The 20,566-nt window shown below is 34.2% G+C and overlaps 4 protein-coding genes across 7 annotated transcripts; 2 read left to right on the forward strand and 2 right to left on the reverse strand.

The window, feature by feature from the left end:
* Nucleotides 1-2,021: 2,021 nt before the first annotated feature.
* LOC105765243 (uncharacterized) lies at nucleotides 2,022-4,523 on the forward strand. The gene is made up of 8 exons (XM_012584245.2): nucleotides 2,022-2,267; nucleotides 2,364-2,385; nucleotides 2,860-2,916; nucleotides 3,002-3,083; nucleotides 3,528-3,623; nucleotides 3,721-3,845; nucleotides 3,939-3,957; nucleotides 4,044-4,523. Exons 1-8 carry the CDS (start codon nucleotides 2,168-2,170, stop codon nucleotides 4,290-4,292), a joined length of 750 nt encoding a protein of 249 aa, XP_012439699.1. The 5' UTR covers nucleotides 2,022-2,167; the 3' UTR covers nucleotides 4,293-4,523.
* Nucleotides 4,524-9,684: 5,161 nt separating this feature from the next.
* Nucleotides 9,685-11,854, reverse strand: LOC105765244 (V-type proton ATPase subunit E). Its single transcript, XM_012584246.2, has 6 exons — nucleotides 11,598-11,854; nucleotides 11,391-11,491; nucleotides 10,898-11,054; nucleotides 10,569-10,762; nucleotides 10,175-10,274; nucleotides 9,685-10,017 (listed from the first exon to the last, which is right to left on the reverse strand). Exons 1-6 carry the CDS (start codon nucleotides 11,697-11,699, stop codon nucleotides 9,982-9,984), a joined length of 690 nt encoding a protein of 229 aa, XP_012439700.1. The 5' UTR covers nucleotides 11,700-11,854; the 3' UTR covers nucleotides 9,685-9,981.
* A 2,153-nt stretch (nucleotides 11,855-14,007) lies between these two features.
* Nucleotides 14,008-17,315, forward strand: LOC105765245 (BTB/POZ domain-containing protein At1g63850). Of its 4 annotated transcripts, none has more exons than XR_001124808.2 (3): nucleotides 14,008-15,439; nucleotides 15,653-16,719; nucleotides 16,947-17,315. XR_001124808.2 is itself a non-coding variant. In XM_012584247.2 (3 exons), the coding sequence occupies exons 1-2, from the start codon at nucleotides 14,450-14,452 to the stop codon at nucleotides 16,592-16,594; spliced, it is 1,932 nt and encodes a 643-aa protein (XP_012439701.1). In that variant the 5' UTR covers nucleotides 14,008-14,449; the 3' UTR covers nucleotides 16,595-16,636; nucleotides 16,947-17,315. The 4 variants fall into 4 exon arrangements, 3 of the variants coding, with proteins under 3 accessions (XP_012439701.1, XP_012439702.1, XP_052481100.1); XM_012584247.2 differs by having other exon boundaries at nucleotides 15,653-16,636; XM_012584248.2 differs by having other exon boundaries at nucleotides 15,653-16,624.
* A 627-nt stretch (nucleotides 17,316-17,942) lies between these two features.
* On the reverse strand, nucleotides 17,943-19,789 carry LOC105765247 (phosphoglycerate mutase-like protein AT74H). The gene is made up of 5 exons (XM_012584249.2): nucleotides 19,243-19,789; nucleotides 19,019-19,138; nucleotides 18,471-18,684; nucleotides 18,308-18,388; nucleotides 17,943-18,213 (listed from the first exon to the last, which is right to left on the reverse strand). Exons 1-5 carry the CDS (start codon nucleotides 19,784-19,786, stop codon nucleotides 18,120-18,122), a joined length of 1,053 nt encoding a protein of 350 aa, XP_012439703.1. The 5' UTR covers nucleotides 19,787-19,789; the 3' UTR covers nucleotides 17,943-18,119.
* Between the last annotated feature and the right edge of the window lie 777 nt (nucleotides 19,790-20,566).

Below are 20,566 nucleotides of genomic sequence, written 5' to 3' on the forward strand. Positions count from 1 at the left end.
GTCGATTATGATTAAACTTAGACAAATTGATACCCGAGTTAATATAAAAATAAATAACTGAGTTAACAACAACTATTAACATACCAATATTTAACAACAACTTAAAAAATTAAATGAGCTTAAACATCATTTGTTCAAATTCATTTTCAAAATGAAATGATTTTTATTTTTTATAAACTTATATGTTAAACTCACTAAATACTAAACTAAACACAACAATTTATAACTTAATCCTAAATTACTAATAAATTAATTTTAAAATAATTACAATCCTAAATTACTAACAAATTAATTTTAAAATAATTATAAAAAGAAAAAAATTACATTCATACAAAATATTAATCCAAAACTATAAACACTGAACATAAATAATTTATAATTAATAATTAATAACAAAAAAAATCACAATATTTTAATTAAACTCTTTAAAATATAAACAAAATTTACTAAAATAATACATTACCTTTTTTTTTTCTTTCTTCTTATTCTTCTTCTCCTTTCTCTCTTTTCTTTTTCTCTTTTGGTGGATGGGGTTTGGGGGACCATGCTTATAAGATCCCCCATTTGCAACTTTTTTCCATTGAAGGGACTAGACACAGCAGCAGCATGATGCAGCAACGGCTGTTAGCAGATGGAGCGGGGGAGGGGGCATGCATGCAGCAATAGATGCTACAGAAGGGGTACTGTGCGGGCAGAGGGGGCAGCGGGGTGGGGGTCATGCAGAAGCAGATGTTGCAGGAGGGGGGACTGTGCGGGCAGACCATTCGTGCCTACCTGTCAGGTTCGATTAGTCGTGCCTATTTCACAGGCGCGACCTGTTTTTTACCAGTATTTTGATCCGTTGACCGTATTTTTACTTGTATATATATTTAAATATTTTTAATAAAAAATATTAATATTTTATTTAAACAAAAAAATATTTTAATATAAAAAATTGATTCGCGTCTGTTAGATAGGCACGATTAAAGAAAACGTACCATTTCGGTAATTAATCTAGCTGACAACCTATTTAAGTATTTAATTTAAAAATATATATATTTAAGTAAAAACCCAAATATTTTCATTAAAATACCTCTAATTGTGAATGTTAAGTTTTAAATAAATTGCATCACTTGATATAACAATAGAATGACATCCTTATCCTTACCTAAAATTATAAAAGAATTTAAATTCATAAATTTATTAAACATAAATAACATAAAGAAAACATTTTGTAATTCAATAGCCATGAATGTGGGGAATTTTTTGAATAACCATAATCATTACTTTGATACTTTTTCTTTTGGAGATATGTATAATTATATATATATTTGCTAATTTAATTTGCATTAATGTAATTAAACGTGATTTAAAATAATTGTGTTAACAGGTTGGGTCAGTCTAAGCATGATATTAATATATTTTATATTTGTTTAGACCCGTTTTGTTCGAAATATAGGTTTAAAATTTTGCCAAAATCCATCCATATTATTTTTAATTTTTATTCTAAAAATATTTATATTAGATTATTTTAATATTTAATAATTTTATATTGAAAGTTTTTATATAGTCATCTTAATATTATTTTAATATTTACATTAGAGTGGTATTATACATTTTGTATGGTTTATTTTTAATGTGTTCTAAATTACATAATATATAAAAATAACATAATATAAAATATTATAAATTTAAAAATGGACTGGATTTGGACTTTAAATGTTTAAACTCGAGCTTGACACATATTTTAAACGAGTCTAATTTTTTTACCAAAACTTATTTTTTAGGCCTAACATCTTTTTTCAAACCGTTCTAAATTTTAATAGCGGGACTCAACTAATTTAAACCAAAAAAGTAAAATTTAAATTACAAAAATTAACAGCGTCAATAGAATAACCGAGGTCAGCAATTAAGGCAAATCACGTTATTTTATTCTCCATTTCCTTGGGCGTCTCGATTTAAAATTGAAATTTTATTAATTATTTTCCTTTAAATTCAAAAGTCTTTCTTAGTCTTAATGACTTGGTATTTAAGATAAATCTAAACTAAAAAACAAAAAGCCAAAGCCAAAGCCTGCCATTGACCCTTAACAATTCATTCATCAAAAAAAGCTTTTCCTCTCCATTACCATTCCATTTTTGTTCTGCGCTCTCTGTTTCTGTGGTTGTGTTTTAGGATTTGAGAGATCATGGCGTCGCAAGAATACTTGGACAAGATGAAGGTCCGTCAGGAGTATCGGAATCTCTGGCACACGGATCTCATGAGCACCATTCAACGCGACCCTCCTTGTAATTCTTCCTTCGTCTCTTTCTTTCTCTCTGTGTTTTTGTGTGTGTTTGTGTTTTTAAAGTTTGATTTATCGTTTATTAATTTAAATTTTGCAGATTGCTGCTTGGCTTTTTGGTGGTAAGTAATTCCGAATCTTTTTTGCGTGTCTTGTAGATCTGATTCTGACTCTGCTGAATTTTGTGTTTTCGATTTTTTTTTCTTTTGGTTTAGTTAGCTGCAATAAGCGCTGTTTTTTTTATATTGTGATGGTTTAGGGTTTAAAGATCGAGACGTGGTGACTGGATTGACCTGGTTGACTCTGCGTGATTTTTATGTTTCTGTTTTAATTTGGATGCTAAAATGTCTTTCCTAGAATGCCTAATTTTGCTGCTAGTGTTTTGATTTCTTAATTCTATCACTTACACTTTCACCGTGGAAATTGAAAATACTCGCTTTTTGCTTGGGTCTTCATTTCTTTTAGCCTCTATACTAGTAAATATGTGCAGTCTTGTGCAATATGTTGATGAATTGTCTCCTTCGCTCAACTTTTTGGAAACATCTAACCTTTAATTTCTGTCTCCAAAATACATTGCTGCTTTTGTTTTACTGCAGTGGCCCATGTGTATCCTACATGCTCCGGAAACGAGCTCTTTATAATGACATGTCAAGGTGATCGATGCATTTGATCCCTCTGTCATTACAAGTTTATGAAGTGATACCTTGGTTTAAACATGTCATTTTGTTTTCGTTGTAGGTATACATGTTGTGCTGGTTATATGCCATGCAGTGGTAGGTGTGGTGAAAGTAAATGTCCCGAGTTTTGCCTTTGCACTGAGGTAGGAAGTTTATCTATATGGTCTCTATTGCTGTCTTTTTTCTTCAACTTGCAACTTAATTTATAAGCTCACAGACTCGGTTCCCTACTCCAGACTACCCACAAACTATAGGAATATTAGAGAGACTGAGATTGAAAAAACCTACAGGGTTTTAAAGATAAACCATGTCCAATTCCGAGAATTTGGTAAACGATCTAGCTGTGGGGAAAACAATCCTTAGGCACAAAACACGTCCAATCTGGGAAAGGAGAGGGTGGAAGGGACATTGTATTATTTTATAAAGCGCAATGTTAAAATCGTCTAAAGAACCTACTTTTTTGTGATAGGCATATAACTTTTTGTGTGGTTTTCTTTCAAGATAATTTGTAAGTTGGTGTGCCAGTTGCAGTGAGCTTCCATTCTTATCTTGTTATCATTTTCATATAATGTGTTTGTCATTTCCAGGTTTTCCTCTGCTTTGGAAACTCCGTGGCTTCAACCCGGTTTCTGCTGCAAGATGAATTCAACATTCAAACAACAAAATGTGACAACTGCATCATTGTAAACTAACCCTTTCTACAATTGATGTATATCAGTATCTGTAATTCCATCTGATGTTCTTGGCCAATGATTAAACATATTGCCACTTAATATACAGGGTTTCATGTTTTGCCTGCAACAAGTTGCCTGCATATTTTCCATAGTTGCAATGATTGTTGGAAGTGATGAGCTTCAAGATGCTGCACAGTTGCTGAACTGTTTGGCTGATATGGTTTATTGCACGTAAAGTGATCTGTTCCATTCTGCCCTATCCATCTTCTAGTTAATTTTGCATTCAGAATACACTGACGACCCGTTTATTTTAACCTTTTGCAGGGTCTGTGCATGTATGCAGGTATGAAGAGTTTCTAATACATGCAAAATGACATTTTTGTTATATCCTTATTTTGAACCATTTCTTAACAACATTTTTGATTACAGACACAACATAAGATTGAAATGGACAAACGAGATGGCATGTTCGGTCCACAACCCATGGCCATTCCCCCTGTTCAGCATATGTCTCGCCTTGATCAACCAATCCCCCCTGCAGCTGGCTATCCACCAGCAGCATATGGACAGCCTTATCCACCACCTCAAGGTTATCCGCCGGCCGCATATCCTCCTCCTCAGTACCCTCCAGCCGGTTATCCAGCACCTGGTTACCCACCATCTGGTTACCCTAAGTGATCTTTCTATGGTTTACCTTTTGGTTTCAATTGCCTGAATCTGGATTACTGACTACTGAGTCATGGATGAAGCTGGTATTCTTTATAAAATTTGACTTTGCATGCTGTTGGGATTTATATATAGTGTTTATATATATTATATATTATATTGTGTGATTTACTTTTTTTTATAGCTGATTTAAACAGCAAAAGGGTTAAATATTAAAACTGTCAGCTTGTTTATTCTCAATAATTTTCTTTTACTTCATGTTTCTACACTATTGAGTTTTGATGTTTATTTATAAACTTTAGCTTCAATTTTGGTATAATAAAATTAAATGCATGTAATTAAATATATGACACAAAACAAAGGTACGGTCGGGGAGATATATGACGTTTTGCTTTGAAATATTTTGGTGTCATTGTCACACCTAAAATAGCGCGCCACTAACACATCAAATGCCTGATATTTTTACAAATGAGGATGAAGAATTAAACTATTAGTCTGTTTGAATTCTTATTTAAGACGAAAGTAAATAAGAGAATGAATCCTCGAACTTATTATTATAAATGCACCAAGACAGCCGTTGGTCCTGCCAATAGCTCATCCTATATGCGGATCCCACGAGCTGGCACTATTTGCACCACACACCCCCACCTTTTGTCTCATCCCTCGTCTTTTCGTCCTAATTTATATACAAATTTCATGATTGGCTTTTGGAAATGGGAAATTTCTGAGAAAGGCTTTAGAATTTCTATAAACTCAAGTGTTAGACAAAATACTACAAAAAGATATTTCCTAAATTATTTATTTAGGTAATATTTACATAAAATATTATGAGATTTGTAATTGTTTGTTTAATTAGCCAATGTTTTCTGTAATTATACATAATGTTATGAATGTTGTAATCATTTGTTTAATTAGCCAATGTTTTGTATAATTGTGTCCCACTAAACATTATAAAAGTTGCAATTCTTTGTGTATTTGTGTAATTAATGTTCCATTCATTGCACAAAATTTTAAGCCCAAGTTATAGCACTTGCGTCTGGTTATGTTTTGTCCGGTCGTATTTTTGATGTTTTTATTCTGTTTCTTCCAAAATGCATGTTTTTTGTGGGCGATTAGCTTAAGTTTGACCAATAAACCGGACCTATTGAGCCATTAATGGACCGATTAGCCAGACCCAATTAGACCACATGAATCGAACATATAAGCTAAAATCCACAACTTGGGCCTATGAACCCTATTCATGAACCGAATTTGTGAACAAGACCCATATCCTGAACACATGAAACGAGCCTATTAGCAGAATCCGTGAATTGGATCAAAGCCCAAAAAGGGCTCTGGGGTAGTACAATGGACCCGAAATGGAGCCCAAACCCAAAAGAGCCTTCAATCTGCTAGGGTGGAGGTAGCCGGCGTGCACGCCTCCCGACAAAGACACCATGTTGCGACGAGGCTCTAAAGGCAGGCATCAAATCCTCCGTGGGGTTAGGTAGACGATTGGTGGAGTCATTCCCGATTTAAGGAATGTTTGATATGTTAAATGATTTTATTTGGTGGAAGATTGGTGGAGTCATTCCCAATAAATGCATATGGTTTTAGGCTTCTGAGTTTAACGTTTTATATTTGGATGTTTCAAAGATGAAATTTATAACTATCTTCAAACTTATTAATTTGATGTTTGTTTTTATATTTGTTTGTATGAATAAATCACATGAGATAGTAACCAGAACTTTATCTTAGTATTACTGAATCATGTACATAGTAAACTAGAAGTTTATTACTTCAAATATATTAATTAATTGGCATCATCGATTAGACCATCCCGATTAATAATGATACAAAAATTGAGAATTTACATGGAAGCTTATTAAAGAACTTGAATATCCTTTATTTTAAAGATTTTTAAGTGTTGCTTGTTCTCAAAGAATATGAATTATTAGAACCTTGCTAACTCAAGTTGAGATTAAATCTCTAACATTTTTGAAAGAAATATGGACTTGTTTATCCAATAAGTGGATGTTCTATTAAGACTTTGGTAGATGCATCCACAAGGTAATCACATCTGAGTTATCGGTGTGCAACCCAAAGTTTACGAGATTACTTGTTTAATGATTAGTGTAAGAACAAAACTTTCAAATTATGCAATTGAGACAATTCTTACTAATGGTTGTGAATTCATTTCTCAAGCTTTCAATGATTATTATATATTAAATTGTCGGTGAGAGTAAATATCACAAATCTTGATATTTATGTATGTAAAATCGGCATAATGATATGATATTTTATATGAACCGACATTTGTATGCATCATGCCGATAAGTTTTGATAAATACCCCTCATTACCATTGTCTTTCGGTCAGGAATCAAATACAACCCATTTTAGAATTTTAGAATTTTAGAATATGTGATATATGTTCAAGCTGTTACACCTCAATGCACAAAATATGTACTCAAAGAAAGTTGGGAATATACATTAGTTATGTGTCTCCTTGTATTATTAAATGTGTTAAATAAATTGGAGATTCAATTATAACATAATTTGTGATTACTATTTAATTTGATAAATTTCCCAACATTAAGGGGAGAGAAATAATAGATGGATAAATAAATTACTTGGGATGAATTATCATTATCTAGATCCTCATAAAAAGTAATTTGAACCAAAAGTTTAAGAAGATAATTCACTTTATTACATCTTAATTGCTAGATGCATTTATTAACTTGATAAAAATAACTAAGTGTTATGTACCAATTGATATTTTGAAGTCTCAGTTGGACAACCTTGCTAGAAAAATGAAAGTATTGCATGCCTAAAGTACGGTAGATTGATTGATTCCAAAGACAAAATTCTAGTACAACAAAATAATAAATCAAGATGGTCTTATAGTAGAGGCAAGTGTTCCTAAAGAGACCTAGGCATAACTAATCATTAAAACTACAGAAAAGATTCAGGTACTTGAAGATGAAAATAGTGAAAATAAATATATTCCAATACGAGGAAATATGGAACTATGAAAAACAAAAAATTAGCGACAATGATTTTGCATGGAATAGTATTGTTGAAATAATGAAAGAAAATGAGGATTTTCAATAAATTTATTGAAAATATAGACATGGAATAGATTAGCCAAAACGAAAAGACATAATTTAAGTATAATTAAATTCGTAAAGTTTACGGATCGAGAGTCCAAACGTCTAAAGGTATAAAGCTAATGGAGTAGAAATGATTATATTTTGCAAAAATAAAATAAAATAAATGAATTTTTTCGCTAAGTCCGAGCATTGATTACAAAGAATAAATTTTACAAAAAAATAAATGAAGTTTTCGCTAAGTCCGAGCATTGATTATGAAAAATATTCTTTTATGGTGGATGCAATAACATTTAGATATATTATTAATCTAGCAGTTTATGAAAGATTTGACATGAGTCTTATGATTTTTGTTACAATGTTTACAAAAAGCACTATGTAGTGAAAATTTATAATAAAATCCTTTAAGGATTTAAAGCATATAGAAATTCCTAGGAAATTGTTCAATATGTTTGCCTAAATCTTTATATGAATTGAAATGATTCTACATGTTCGACTCAATGAATAATAGTTGAAGGAAGATTATAAAATGATCCAAAATATCTACATGTATTTTTATAGAAGGATAATGATCAAAGTTTGTTATAATTATTGTTGAAACTCCTTAAAAGATCAAAATATATTTCCCCAAATTTTTTTCTCTCATGACTTTCAAAAGAATGGTGATATAAATATTTAGAAAATACATTCAAGTGGTCATTTGAAAAGCTAACATTTAATATTGGAATACGTAGAATGTGAGATATTACATGATGTTGTTATGAGAGAGAGTAAATACGCACTGTATTATTTTTCCGTTAATTGAGGTTTTGTCCCACTAGATTTGCCTAGTAATGTTTTTAATGAGGTAACATGTTTTTCCTTTAGTAAAAAAATTTCCCCACAAGATTTTTATCTTTATAAGGTTTTATCAAGACAAATTATCTACAAGTGGACCCAAGGGGGAGTGTTTGAATATTTTATTATAAAATGGATATCCATCAAAATCATGATAAGTTTAATGTACTTTAGAACTCTAAAATTAATTAGAAGTAGAGTTTTATTTCATTTATACGTTTTATGTTTATAAATATAGACTTTGGAGAGTATTGTACACATCCCTATTCATTAATAAAATAGGTTCTCTTTTGCTCTCCTATGTCTGGTTATTTACTCTCTTTTATTCTTGTTTTATTTTCTCTATTCTTTTATTTCATAACAATTTTTATAATTCTAGTTTATATATCAATAAAAAATATAGGATGTTGAAATAAATTTATAACTTAATGTATAATGTTGTTCTTGAGTTTGACAATTTTTTAATGTGGTGCTTGTGTTTTTTTTACAATGTGGTACCTATATTTGACAAAAACTATACATTTTGGTACTTGAAGACAATAATATTAACTTTTTGTTTTTTATTTGGGTTTTAGAATTGATTTAATGATAATTCATTAAAATGATATTAAGCTTCAATTTATAAATTTTGATTATAATATTTCATGAAAATTGATTGTATCACCAAGCATAATTAAATTTATAAATTATGATTATAATAATTCATGATTTTTTAGTTTTTATTAAACTTAAATTTTATTTGAAAAAAATTTGATTAAAATAATAAAAACAATGAGTGTTGGTAAAAGTTTAAAATTACACGCCTAATTATGAACCATAATCCATAATAAGATTACACTTATTACACCGTGAGGATAATTTGGCATTATTTGAAAATGATATTATGAGATGGCTAAAATGTTGAAAATCCAAACAAAACAATCTTATTCTCTAATAGAACATTAAGAGTTGAAATGTAAGATTTGATCAATCAAACAACAAAAAAATATCGGTGCTTGACGCCATGGAAAACGTGTCGAACAAAGCCAAGCTGAAGTAGAAACTTGAGCAAACGCTCAACGAACAACACCAGGCATGAAACCCAAATATAACTTCGATAAACCACGAAGACAGGTCGAGCAAACGGGAGCCGTAGGCTTGACCAGGTAGCCGTAGGTCCAGGCCACTTTTCCCGATGGCCGAAGAAAGTAAAGACAAAAATGAAGACAAAATGTAAGAGGAAAAGAAAGCTAAGAAGAGAAAACAAGAGCAACGAAAAGCAAGGGTGGGGGAAGCAGCAGCCAGCCTCATGGCCAGCACGGGATATATATTGACCCCGAGAGTTCAGCTCATGGAATCCTCAAGTCTTGGTCTTCAAATTTCTATGCCTCGTTGACTAAATGAAACATTGAAGCCGCAAATGGAAACAAAACTTGAGAACGACAGCATCATGCTGAAGAAACAGGAAGCCACTAAAAGTGATGCAACTTCAACTGCTACGTTTTGCAGAAACCAGTGATATGAATAATATAACCATACTTGAAACTGTGTTCAGACCATAGTAATATGAGTAATCTTTGTCAAAGATTGGCCAGAAACCTACAACTCTCATATCATACATTATTATGATTCAGAAAACGAGTACTTTACCATCCTCAAAATGATATGAGCACCAACTAAACAAAAGTTTCACTAACTTTTACCAAACAAATAATCCGGGAAGAATACTATGAGAAATACATGAACAAACAACTTCGAAGCTATTCTTTCTCCATGGTTGATGACTCAATCCTACCCTTCAAGCAGCAACCTGACCAAAGAGCCACTTGCGGATCTGCAACGAGAGCAAATAAACTAAGTTGAGAGAGGGAGATAACAACACTGCACCAGCAATTTGCTTCTTCTAACTCGTCTTGAAGAATTAATGTGTAACTATGCAAAACAAGGTAGAACTAAGCGATATGCATCCCAAAAAAAACTACCAAACGCACCTCTGGAAGTTTTTTATTGAATGCAACATCCAATCGTGCATCCAAGGTGTTCTCACACACAATCTTTCCATCTCGAGATGCTATCACAACACCTCCTGAGCTGCAAACCAGGGGAAAAATGGGATCAGTATTAAAGTTTTATCGGTTTACTTCATTTCTTTTTCCTTCTCTTTTCAGGTAGGGGAAGGGCAGAGCGTAACATCAAGGGGAGGTTGCTAAGATAAAAAAAGAAAAGAAAAGAAAAGCACAACTAAGCAATATTTCATACAACTACTAGAATCATAATACTCAACACTTAATTACTACCTCGAGACAAACATTCACGTCCCTAAGGGTCAATCCTCACAATCGGTAACATGTACTCTCGCATTTTCATAGAATTAATCATGCATACCAGAAAGGGCCATGAGCATTGTGATGAGAAGGTGCAGGAGGAAGATTGACATTGTCAATGAATATCTCTGGTGGATGAACATTCACTTTGGAAGCATATTCTTCTTTTGCTGAATCCAGGACAGACTCCACCAAGGGCACATCATCTTTGCGACAGCGCAGTAAGATAGCAGGCTCTTTCAGCCTGACCAAACTCTGCAATAAACAACATACTTTCAACATTCAACTGTACATGAAAATCATTCAATTCAAGAACTCCCAAGATTTTATCTAATGCTGCAATTTTGGAATATTTGCAAAAATGGTTTTATAATCTTGCCATTCACTGACCTGAACAATTACATCTTTCAAAAGCGTTTTGTACACATGGTGATCACGGCTCACGTTCAGAAGTTCCTTGGCTGCCGACTCTTTCATTTCATTAACCACATCATCTTGAGCTTGAAGGACCTTAATCCTAGATGCATTAAGCTGCATCGAATACTCACTGCAGCAACAGAATAAATCTTACTCTTATTCGTATCCTTCTATTATCCTACGTGTCAATTTGCATCAAAACAAAAACTAAATTCTCTTTGCTGTCGCATTAACTATCATTGTGAGAATCAACTTCTTCAATTTACTAGCTTCACCCAAATCACATTATAGTTTCAGATTACTAATTAAACCAGAGTCATCTCCGAACCTGACTAGTTCTCAATTACTAATGTAAATCTCAGCTTGACTATAGAAATCCAGTGTGATAAATCAGTTGAACTAAATACTGAAAATTACAGCAGAACATGAGAAAATAAGCAGAATATTTTAAAAAAGATCAACTCACATCTTCTTTCGAACTTCGACTTGCTTCTCCTTTTTCTCGTACTCTTGCCTGATCTTCTTCTTCTCTGCCTCCACCAACTGGAGCTTCTCGATGTTGAATTCCTAAAACACGAATCAATTCACCATCAATTCATCGGAACATCCAAAATTCACAACATTATAAGCCAGAAAGGGGGAAAAGAGAGAAAACGAATTAAAATTGAAATACCTCTTCCGCTGAAACAGAGATCTCGTTAGCCTTCTCCTCTGCTTCTTGGCGGATGAATCTCACCATCTGCTGGATCTGCCTGGAAACATCTCCGTCGTTCATTTTCGCGGGGATCTCGATTTGATCGGAAAATATTGTAGAATAAGGTATTTTTATCTGATTCTCGATCAGAAAAGATAAAAAAAATTGAAAGCGAACAGTGAAGGCAACCAATTTTTATACATGCTTCCCAGAGGTTTACGCTGAAGAGCCGTTTGCTTAATTATTTACTTTTTAAGAGAAAAAAAAAGGGTCCCATTTGTTTATGAACTACTATTATTTTGTAGTTATCCTCATAATGACGTGGGACATTTTCTGTGCGTACGATTTTCGAGAGTATCAAATTATCAACCGTCCGCTTATCGCCTAGTGTTTAGATTTTATTTTATTTATATACTTATTAAATTATTTATACACAATTTTTTATTATTCCAATAAAATATTATTTTGCCTCAAATTTTAAATTTTGTTTTTGATACGGGTGACTTTAATGTAAAAAATTAGGAGCAATTTATTTTAACGGTCACTTGTTAAAGTTAGTGTAAAAAATCGGGATTTAATTATTATTATTTTGTAAATATTTGAGGGTTTTTTGATACGCTTTAAAAGTTTAAGTATTAAATTGAGTAAAAAATGCAGTAATTTAATTGATTTTTATGAAAAGTTTGAAGGAAGTTTAAATACTTAATTAAATGTAAAAAAGTTAATTATTTTTAAAAAAATTTGAGAACTTAAAATACGACAAGTGTAATATAATTAACTACAAATAGAATCAAATCATTATAATAACAGATTAAAATTCACACGTACAACGAAACTCAAAAACTTTCATATTAAAGGAATGGCGTAAAAAGGCAAACTCACAACCGATCTGAACAGTTAGATGTATAACAACTTGATGGGTCTATTTTTAAAACGGGACGAAGCTTAAAATCAAACCCACTAAAATGGGTGGCAGGCCTAGAATTTGATCGTTTAGATGATGATTTTGTTCTAATAAAAAAAGGGTTATCTCTCCATCTGGTCCATTCTTATCTCGTAAAAACCAACCAAAATTAATATGAACCAAGGCCCACTTTTGTAGGTCTACCATCACAAATTGACCATCATATATGATATTTACACATGGCATGTAAGGCACTCTCCTGTGTTTTCCAATCATTAGTCCTTTTAATATTATTATTAACATCCAACAAAAAGCACACATTTTTATTATTAATAATAATAAACTACAGGTCAACAATGTGTTCATTGTATGTGTAGAATAATTGTTTAATTTGATTAAAATTGTTTAGTTCAACACTTGATTATAACATATAATGTATGGGAGGAATATATAAATGATCATAAATAGCAAAGAAAGGGAAAAAAAGGGGCTAAGAAAGGAGTGCTATATGAATGCAAGTCACATGTTATCCATAAGTAAAGTTTGGTATTATATACATGTATGGGGGTGGGGGTGGGGGTGGGGGTGGAGTGGAGAAAGGCCCAATGAATAAGAAGAACTGAAAAGGAATGACACAAGTTGTGATGAAAATAAAATAAAATACAAAGAGACAACTCCTCATTTGTCCTCCTTTAGGGAATAAATATATGTTTATTAAATCCAAAACTTGATTTGCCTTGTGACTTTGGGAATTGAGGATCCCTTTCCCTTGCCTTGCGTCACATGTCTATTAGTCAAGCACAAATCTACACTTTTCCAACTTGGCTTGGAATTTAAACTGAATACCAATTTGGTTTAATAAATTTATATTCTATCATGTTATTTTTATACATTTTAATTATTTTTGTATTTAGGGAGTTGTCCATATGGAATTGGCAAACCATTTATTCATGTGAATGGCAAATTATTTGGGTTAAAACATAAAGCGAATTTGGGAGTCCAAATCAAAAGATAACATAATATCATGTGGGTATAATTAGCCCAGTTTAAAAATCGAGTTATTTATTTAAGCATTTAAAATTAGAAAGAATTAGATAAAATATTAAAATCAAAAATAAATTTGAATAAAAGGAGATTTGAAGAAAATTTTAAATTCCTAGAGCATGCCAAATTTGAATAAAAAAAAAAGGTGTTTATTGATTTTACCAATAAAATTTAGTAAAGAGAAAATTAATGACCAAAATTAATAATTAATAAATATTTCCAGGAGGTGGGGAAGACCGGGCTGAGCGTCCCAATGAAAAATAATCTCCAAAAAAAAAAATCACAAAATCCCAAATCAAAAGTCACAAATCGCACGCAAAAAACAATACCAATGCGGCCTAGTGAAGCAAATGAATGACTAATTTAGAAACAAAAGACAATCAAACTTTCCATCTAATCCATGCACCCCCACTGTAAAATAAATTATAAAAAAACAACAGCAAGTCCGATGACCGATACAATGGTGGCCCCCCATGTGAGATTGCCCTCTGCTCCTTCTTCTCCTACCTTTTCCCCTCTCTCTTTCTTTGCTTTGCCACTCTCATTTTTTAATCTCTGTAACAACAACAATTGCAAAAGCACCCCCATGTTATCGATCTGATTCAAAACACTCCAATAGAAAACAGAACAAAAGCTAGATCTCATCTTTTCTCCTTCTATTTCCTTTGTTTTGTGTATTTAATGCCCCATTTTCAGGTTGGCTCTTTGGTCATGTTTTTCACTTGAGTTCTCACCCACCTGGCCGCTTGTAATTTCCTTTTTTCCTTTTTGGCATCCACCGCCATACTAAATGCTTCTGCCCAGTGCCAATGCTGTAAACTAAGAGACAGTAGCATACAGTCAAGACTCAAAAACAATAGAGGGTTGCATTGAATATCATTTCATGGCAACAACTACAACTACAAAAATATCATCTGCTCAGCTCAAAGTACAAGTCCAACCCATCAAGCCTAAGCGCCGCAAGTGCAAGGAAACCACCATTTCTTCCTCTGCTTCGTCAGTGGCTACTGGTTCTGCTGCTTCCGGTGCTACGAACAACTGTGCTGAATCGGGTGGTGTTCATGGAGTTCTAAGCCGGAAACTTGACTCGCCCACCATTGTTTCTCCTGATAGCTCTTGGTGTTGCCCTGCTTCCAAGCCCCTTCCAACGCCCCCTCCTTCGCCACCTCCGCAAGCTCGCCGTGTCCCGGACCAGGGGTTAACAGATTCTTTGTCGGGCTTCAGGATCCGATATTCTCCGGGAAGCGTATTGCCTGTCATGGACTTTACGGGCGGAACATTGCTGTCCAATGGTCATTCTCCGTCGAGTTTCAACAAGTTCAACTCTGCACTCACGGCGGGTCTCTTAAACCCGATGTCCCCACCGCCTCCAGCGGACAAGATACGGTCCAGCCCGACACTTTTCGAGATGATGGCTAGCGAGCCCGATATCCATCAAAGAACCCAAAACCAAGCTCAGATCCAAGCACCCATTTCAGCTCCGAGACAAAACCAACCCCCGCCTGTTATGGATAAGCAGGTATTGACCATGCAACGAATTTCGGATCTTTTATCGACCCGGAGCCCTGGGAACCAGTTTAACGACCCGGGTTTGAGTGATATAAAGCTGACCTTGAGTTCCAAGGATGGGATTAGTGTGTCAATGAACGTTCACCGGCAAATACTGGTGGCTCACAGTAGGTTTTTTGCTGTGAGGTTATCGGATCGATGGACAAAGCAGCAGAGGAATGGATCAACTGGGCCGTACATTGTGGAAATATCAGACTGTGATGACGTTGAGGTTTATATAGAGACCTTGAGGTTGATGTATTGCAAAGATTTGAGGAAGAAGCTAATGAGAGAAGACGTTTCTAAGGTTCTTGGAATTTTGAAGGTAATGTTTTAGGTTTTTTTTTTTTTAAATTAATTAAAATAGCAATTTTGTTTAAATGTATACTTAAGAATTGGCATGAAGATTAGCAGTAACAGTTTCAATTTCCCATTTTGAACTCTGAGCTTGTAACATAGATTGAAGGATTAGGCCATTAGTGGCTTAAGTATTTAGAGTGTTGAAGTGGTGGTTCTTGTGATGTTTTTGCTTTGTCAGGTTTCAGCGGCAATTGGATTTGATGCTGGGGTTTTGTCTTGTTTGGAGTATTTGGAAGCCGCTCCTTGGGCTGAGGATGAAGAGGAGAAAGTGGCTTCTTTATTGGCGGAGCTCCACCTCGAAAACGTTGGAGCCGGGGAGGTTTTGAAGAGGGTTTCCGTTGAAGTTGCTAATGGAACTGATGAGGGTGGTGATAATGAAGAAGTGCTTCTCAAGCTTTTGCATGTGGTTCTTGAAGGCAAAGATGAGAAAGCAAGGCGTGAAATGAAAGGATTGGTCTTTAAGATGCTTCGCGAGAATTCATCTCACAACGATCTCCGGAAAGAGTCCTTATATTCAGCTTGCGATAGCTGTCTGGAATTGCTTCGACACCATTTTTTCCGAGCAGCATCTTTGGATTTGCAGGATGCGAGTCAGATTGCAAGACAAGCAGATAATTTGCACTGGATTTTGGACATTTTGATTGATAGGCAGATTGCTGAAGATTTTCTAAAAACATGGGCTTCTCAATCTGAATTGTCCGATTCTCATTCTAAAGTTCCGGTTTTCCACAGGTTTGAAGTCAGCAGAGTTACAGCTCGGCTATTTGTGGGAATCGGAAAGGGGCAGTTATTGGCATCGAAGGAATTAAGGTGCCTGCTATTACAAACATGGTTGGTGCCATTTTACGATGATTTTGGGTGGATGAGGAGGGCATCGAAAGGCCTCGATAGACATTTAATCGAGGATGGGCTTAGCAACTCGATTCTCACTCTGCCTCTGGCTTGGCAACAGGAGATTTTTCTGGCTTGGTTTGATAGATTCTTGAACTCTGGTGAAGATTGTCCCAACATTCAAAGAGGTTTCGAAGTTTGGTGGAGGAGGGCCTTCTGGCGACGCAGTGGTGAACAAGAACCACCATTGCCAATACGAGTCATAACAACAGCCATCGAGAACTCATAAAGTTCCTATCTCCATGGTGCAGAACCAGTGGTACTATAATGGGTTTGTTTCTCCTTCTCATTTTTTCAATGCTTTGGTCCTCGTCCTACACCGTTGGCTCAGTTTAATCGAGTTCTCATAGGAAGGTAACATGATTGGAGTGTCATATTTATATATATATAGGTATATATGAACTAGTAAATTAGAATTCAACTAGGTATGCATCCTAAGCATAAATAGTGAATCTACTAAAAGCTGTTCATACTAACACCATCATTTCTTAATCTCTATGGAAACTTTCAGCCAAGATGGTGTTAAATTTATGGCTTTATGATGTTAGACTATTATGAAAATTCTTGATTGTTGAATGCAGTGCATCCTGTAAGATGGTACCAGAGGAGGTGGATAACTACTTTTGGTGGCTTGCTGGCATTGATATCATAGGTGAAAGTACCATATATATATATGTATATATATTTAAAATATATATTCTTTGCTGAAAGAAAAATGATGCTAGGGAATGACTTCTTTACTGGTTTTCCTGTGGGAATAAGTATAACCCAGTAACAGGTTTGGAATAGCTTTAGGCAAACATATACTTTCCTTAATCGAGGATTTTGGTTTTGGCTCTTTTGAAAAGAAGATATTGGCTTTGACATTGAATCACTGATTCTCAATTTCTGTAAAGTTAACTACAATATGTATATTCGTATCATGTTTGAATTATTTTTTGGTATCATAATCATCTTGCACTCCAATGAATGTGTTCTCCTCTTGAATCGGATCGCACCGGCAACTCTATTGTGTTCTGTGTTTCTCAAACACAATTATGCTGTTTTTGACTAAATATCGTTCTAATCTTCTTTGTATCTAACACTCTTGAACTTGAAAAAGGAGATTAGAGGGTGTGTCAAAGTTGTCTCCATGTTCATGCACATGTATAATTTTGAACAGATATTATAGTATAGTACGTACGTTAATGAAAAATATTGTTTATAAATATTTAAGAGTTTACTATTATTTAAAGGGTCTCAATTCAATTATGAAATTACCTAAAACTCATCTCCTTTATTAAATAATATGAGAAGGTTTTGTCATTTTACATAAAGTTTAGAATAATTCAATGATGAAATTTGAACCTAAAATATCATAGTATTGCTATACTCTATTATAAGGTAAATAAATCGAGGAAGAGGGAAGAAGGGTAATATGATTTAAATCTGTGTTGTCTAAGTCTGTTCTGGGCAAGTCTTGACTTATATATATTAAACAAACAATTATTTAATTTTTATTTACTTCAGATTTTACAAGCATATTCTTGGGTTAAATAAATATAATCTTGTGCAAAAAAATATCACAAACCGAGAAGGAGTTGAATTTTGCTTGTTAATTTCTCATTGAACTAATTCAATATCCCTTGCCAGGGCCTGTCATTACATTGTCCTATAGAATAATGGCTTCGACAACACTGGCATTACCTGCCATTCCAATCACGTGTTCCTGAGCAGAATCATGATGTAATAATTCAACTTTTCAGCACCTTGTTTCATGTTATGCAGCCCTCATCTTCAAAGTGAGGGAAGAAGGAATTCACCATCGGGCAGTCATAGTTCAGTTCTCCTATTCTCGCAGTCTTTTGCCTGAATTTATAAAAAAACCAAGCACAGGCGCCATTACCAGGATGTTTCTGTATTTAAAAACTTCAACAAATTTGAGTGTGTGAGAGACCCTTACCATTCTTGGTCAATCAACATTTCATCTGTCAACCCAAACTCTCTTAGCTCTTCTTCATTGTGATGCATAGATAAGCTGTATCTGCGGATTTTTAAACAGAAGATCACCATTGCTTGCACTTATGCGTGTGTGTGTGTGTGTCCATTTTGGGCTGAAAAAGTACCTTCCGCCATAACCTTTTTGCATGACAATCAAGTTACCATTGCCCATGTTATTGAGTCCTTCAAATTGTTGCACAGTCCATTTATACCATCTCATTAGAAACACACGCAAGGCTAGGCCATGTGAGACAATAATTAAGTTCACGTTTGGGCTTTGTTCGCCTGGTGGCTGAAACCGTCCAATATCAATATCTGCCTTAAGTGTTTCTCTGAATCCTGTTTCATTTCATTATATAAAAAGTTTAACAAAACTTTAATCATTGGCAAGGTAGAAAATCTTTGGGACCGAAATTAAATTTTAATTTTTACTATAGTAAAAATATAATTTTACTATTCTTATATCTTTATAATTTTTAAAGTATTAAATTAAATTTTTATCATTTATAGAGAGACTAAAGTATAATTTTACCATTACTAATTTAAAATTTTTTAAAAATTAAAACACCTAAATGAAAAAATTTTCATTCAAGGGTCCGGGCCTACCAGCCCCCTGGCTACTCTGATCATTGGCTAATCTACTAAAAAATGCCTTATATTTTACTAGTATTACCTGTGATCCTGTCATAGACATCTGCTGCTGATTCTCCATTAGGAAAACGGTAAAAGAAACGACCATAGCGCAGCCGAAGAGCTTTGTCAAGTCTCATTTTCTCCCTGTCCTGAAAATTCCCTTTCGCCAAACACAATCATGGCGAAAAATGGCAAGCAAATTAAATATTTAAGGCGTTATCTAAATGACAGCAATCGATGCATGCATGAGATAGAGTGACCTACCAAAATCCTGCTCCCGTATACGAGGCTCTTCCCTCATGCCTGAAATTCTAGACCGCTCGAATGCAAGACCCAAGTGCCGAAGTGTTTCGAGTGTCCTTTTATAAGGTGACACGTAGAAATAGACCTTCCAATCATTGGCTCCATCTTTCTCGATCATTTCCCTTATCCTCCATCCACATTCCTCGGCCTCAGCCTTGCCTTTCTCGGTTAAATCAATCTTGGGATCAGGAACTCGTGTGTAGACCGTCTCATCGACGTTCCCTTCACTCTCTCCGTGCCGTACAAGTATTATCCGGCGAGGCCTAGGCGGACGAGGAGTTGATGATGTTCGGGGACGTGTTGAAATACCCTTTTCAGGGAAACCAATAGTGTTGGTCTTTATGTATCCATTACTAGAGATTTCAAGGGCTTCTTTTCCAGTTCCAAGGCATTGTGTAGGATTATAAGTGGGTAGTTTTCTTCGCCAAAGTGGGAGAAATGATGGTGGTGTGGAAGTAAGAGTGGCCACCATACTTTGAGAGTTCAAAGGTCTGCTTTCACACATGAAGAATTTAAGAAAATATATATAAGGAAAGAAAATATCATCTCAGCTTGCAATGAGGACCATGAATTTAATGGGACACATGTTACTAATAATAGTGGTCCAGGCAGCTTGGAAACTGAAGAAGACTATAAAAATTTGTACGGTCCAATTCCAAGTTCACAGGGAGCTAGACGGAGCTCGTTTCTTCGTCCATCATTTTCAGTGGGTAAGGCCTTTCTTGTTCACTTGCGCTTTAACTCCACGTTTCTGCAAATATGGTGTCGTTTCCATTGTTTTGCTCCATCTCTCGTGGATGTAAATGGATGTGGTACAACTTTGAAGAGACTTTTCTAACCTTTTTCTGTAAATTTAAATTCAAGTACTGAAAAGACAAATCCAAAACCAAATACGATGAATCAATCAAAAAGAGTCCAGGTGCCACCCTTTGACAATTATTTTCCATGTTTTGAGAGCAGTGGCAGACGAAAAGCTAGGCGATGGCTGGCTGAATTTAATTGGAATCTCAAAACTACATCCAATCCATTAAAATACAAATTGATTTAACCTGATTTTGATTAAAAAAAAAGAGAGTAAAAATTGAAATAAAATTTAAAATTATACATGCAATTATGCACATCAAATTTGATAAAAAGTACCATAAAAATTTCTATATTCAGAGTTTGGTTGTGTTTTGTTCCTTCTACTCGAAAGATGGGTAAATTAATTATTATACCTTAGATCAAATATCAAAATTGGTCATTTCTATTAAAAGTATCATTCATTTTTACTATTAAAAATCGG

Source organism: Gossypium raimondii, chromosome 12 (genome assembly GCF_025698545.1).
Source record: "Gossypium raimondii isolate GPD5lz chromosome 12, ASM2569854v1, whole genome shotgun sequence".
Classification (NCBI taxonomy): Eukaryota; Viridiplantae; Streptophyta; class Magnoliopsida; order Malvales; family Malvaceae; genus Gossypium; species Gossypium raimondii.

What these genes read in the sequence shown, in the direction of transcription:
- LOC105765243 (XM_012584245.2), top strand. Translation starts at nt 2,168, where the DNA reads ATGGCGTCGCAAGAATACTTGGACAAGATGAAGGTCCGTCAGGAGTAT. An exon ending in CATTCAACGCGACCCTCCTT is followed by an intron (nt 2,268 to 2,363) that starts GTAATTCTTCCT and finishes TAAATTTTGCAG; the next exon opens with ATTGCTGCTTGGCTTTTTGG. An exon ending in CTTTATAATGACATGTCAAG is followed by an intron (nt 2,917 to 3,001) that starts GTGATCGATGCA and finishes TTTTCGTTGTAG; the next exon opens with GTATACATGTTGTGCTGGTT.
- LOC105765244 (XM_012584246.2), bottom strand. Translation starts at nt 11,699, where the DNA reads ATGAACGACGGAGATGTTTCCAGGCAGATCCAGCAGATGGTGAGATTC. An exon ending in TCTCTGTTTCAGCGGAAGAG is followed by an intron (nt 11,492 to 11,597) that starts GTATTTCAATTT and finishes TTCGTGTTTTAG; the next exon opens with GAATTCAACATCGAGAAGCT. An exon ending in TGAAAGATGTAATTGTTCAG is followed by an intron (nt 10,763 to 10,897) that starts GTCAGTGAATGG and finishes TGTTTATTGCAG; the next exon opens with AGTTTGGTCAGGCTGAAAGA.
- LOC105765245 (XM_052625140.1), top strand. Translation starts at nt 14,450, where the DNA reads ATGGCAACAACTACAACTACAAAAATATCATCTGCTCAGCTCAAAGTA. An exon ending in AGGTTCTTGGAATTTTGAAG is followed by an intron (nt 15,440 to 15,652) that starts GTAATGTTTTAG and finishes TTGCTTTGTCAG; the next exon opens with GTTTCAGCGGCAATTGGATT.
- LOC105765247 (XM_012584249.2), bottom strand. Translation starts at nt 19,786, where the DNA reads ATGTGTGAAAGCAGACCTTTGAACTCTCAAAGTATGGTGGCCACTCTT. An exon ending in TATACGGGAGCAGGATTTTG is followed by an intron (nt 19,139 to 19,242) that starts GTAGGTCACTCT and finishes GTTTGGCGAAAG; the next exon opens with GGAATTTTCAGGACAGGGAG. An exon ending in ATGTTGATTGACCAAGAATG is followed by an intron (nt 18,214 to 18,307) that starts GTAAGGGTCTCT and finishes TTATAAATTCAG; the next exon opens with GCAAAAGACTGCGAGAATAG.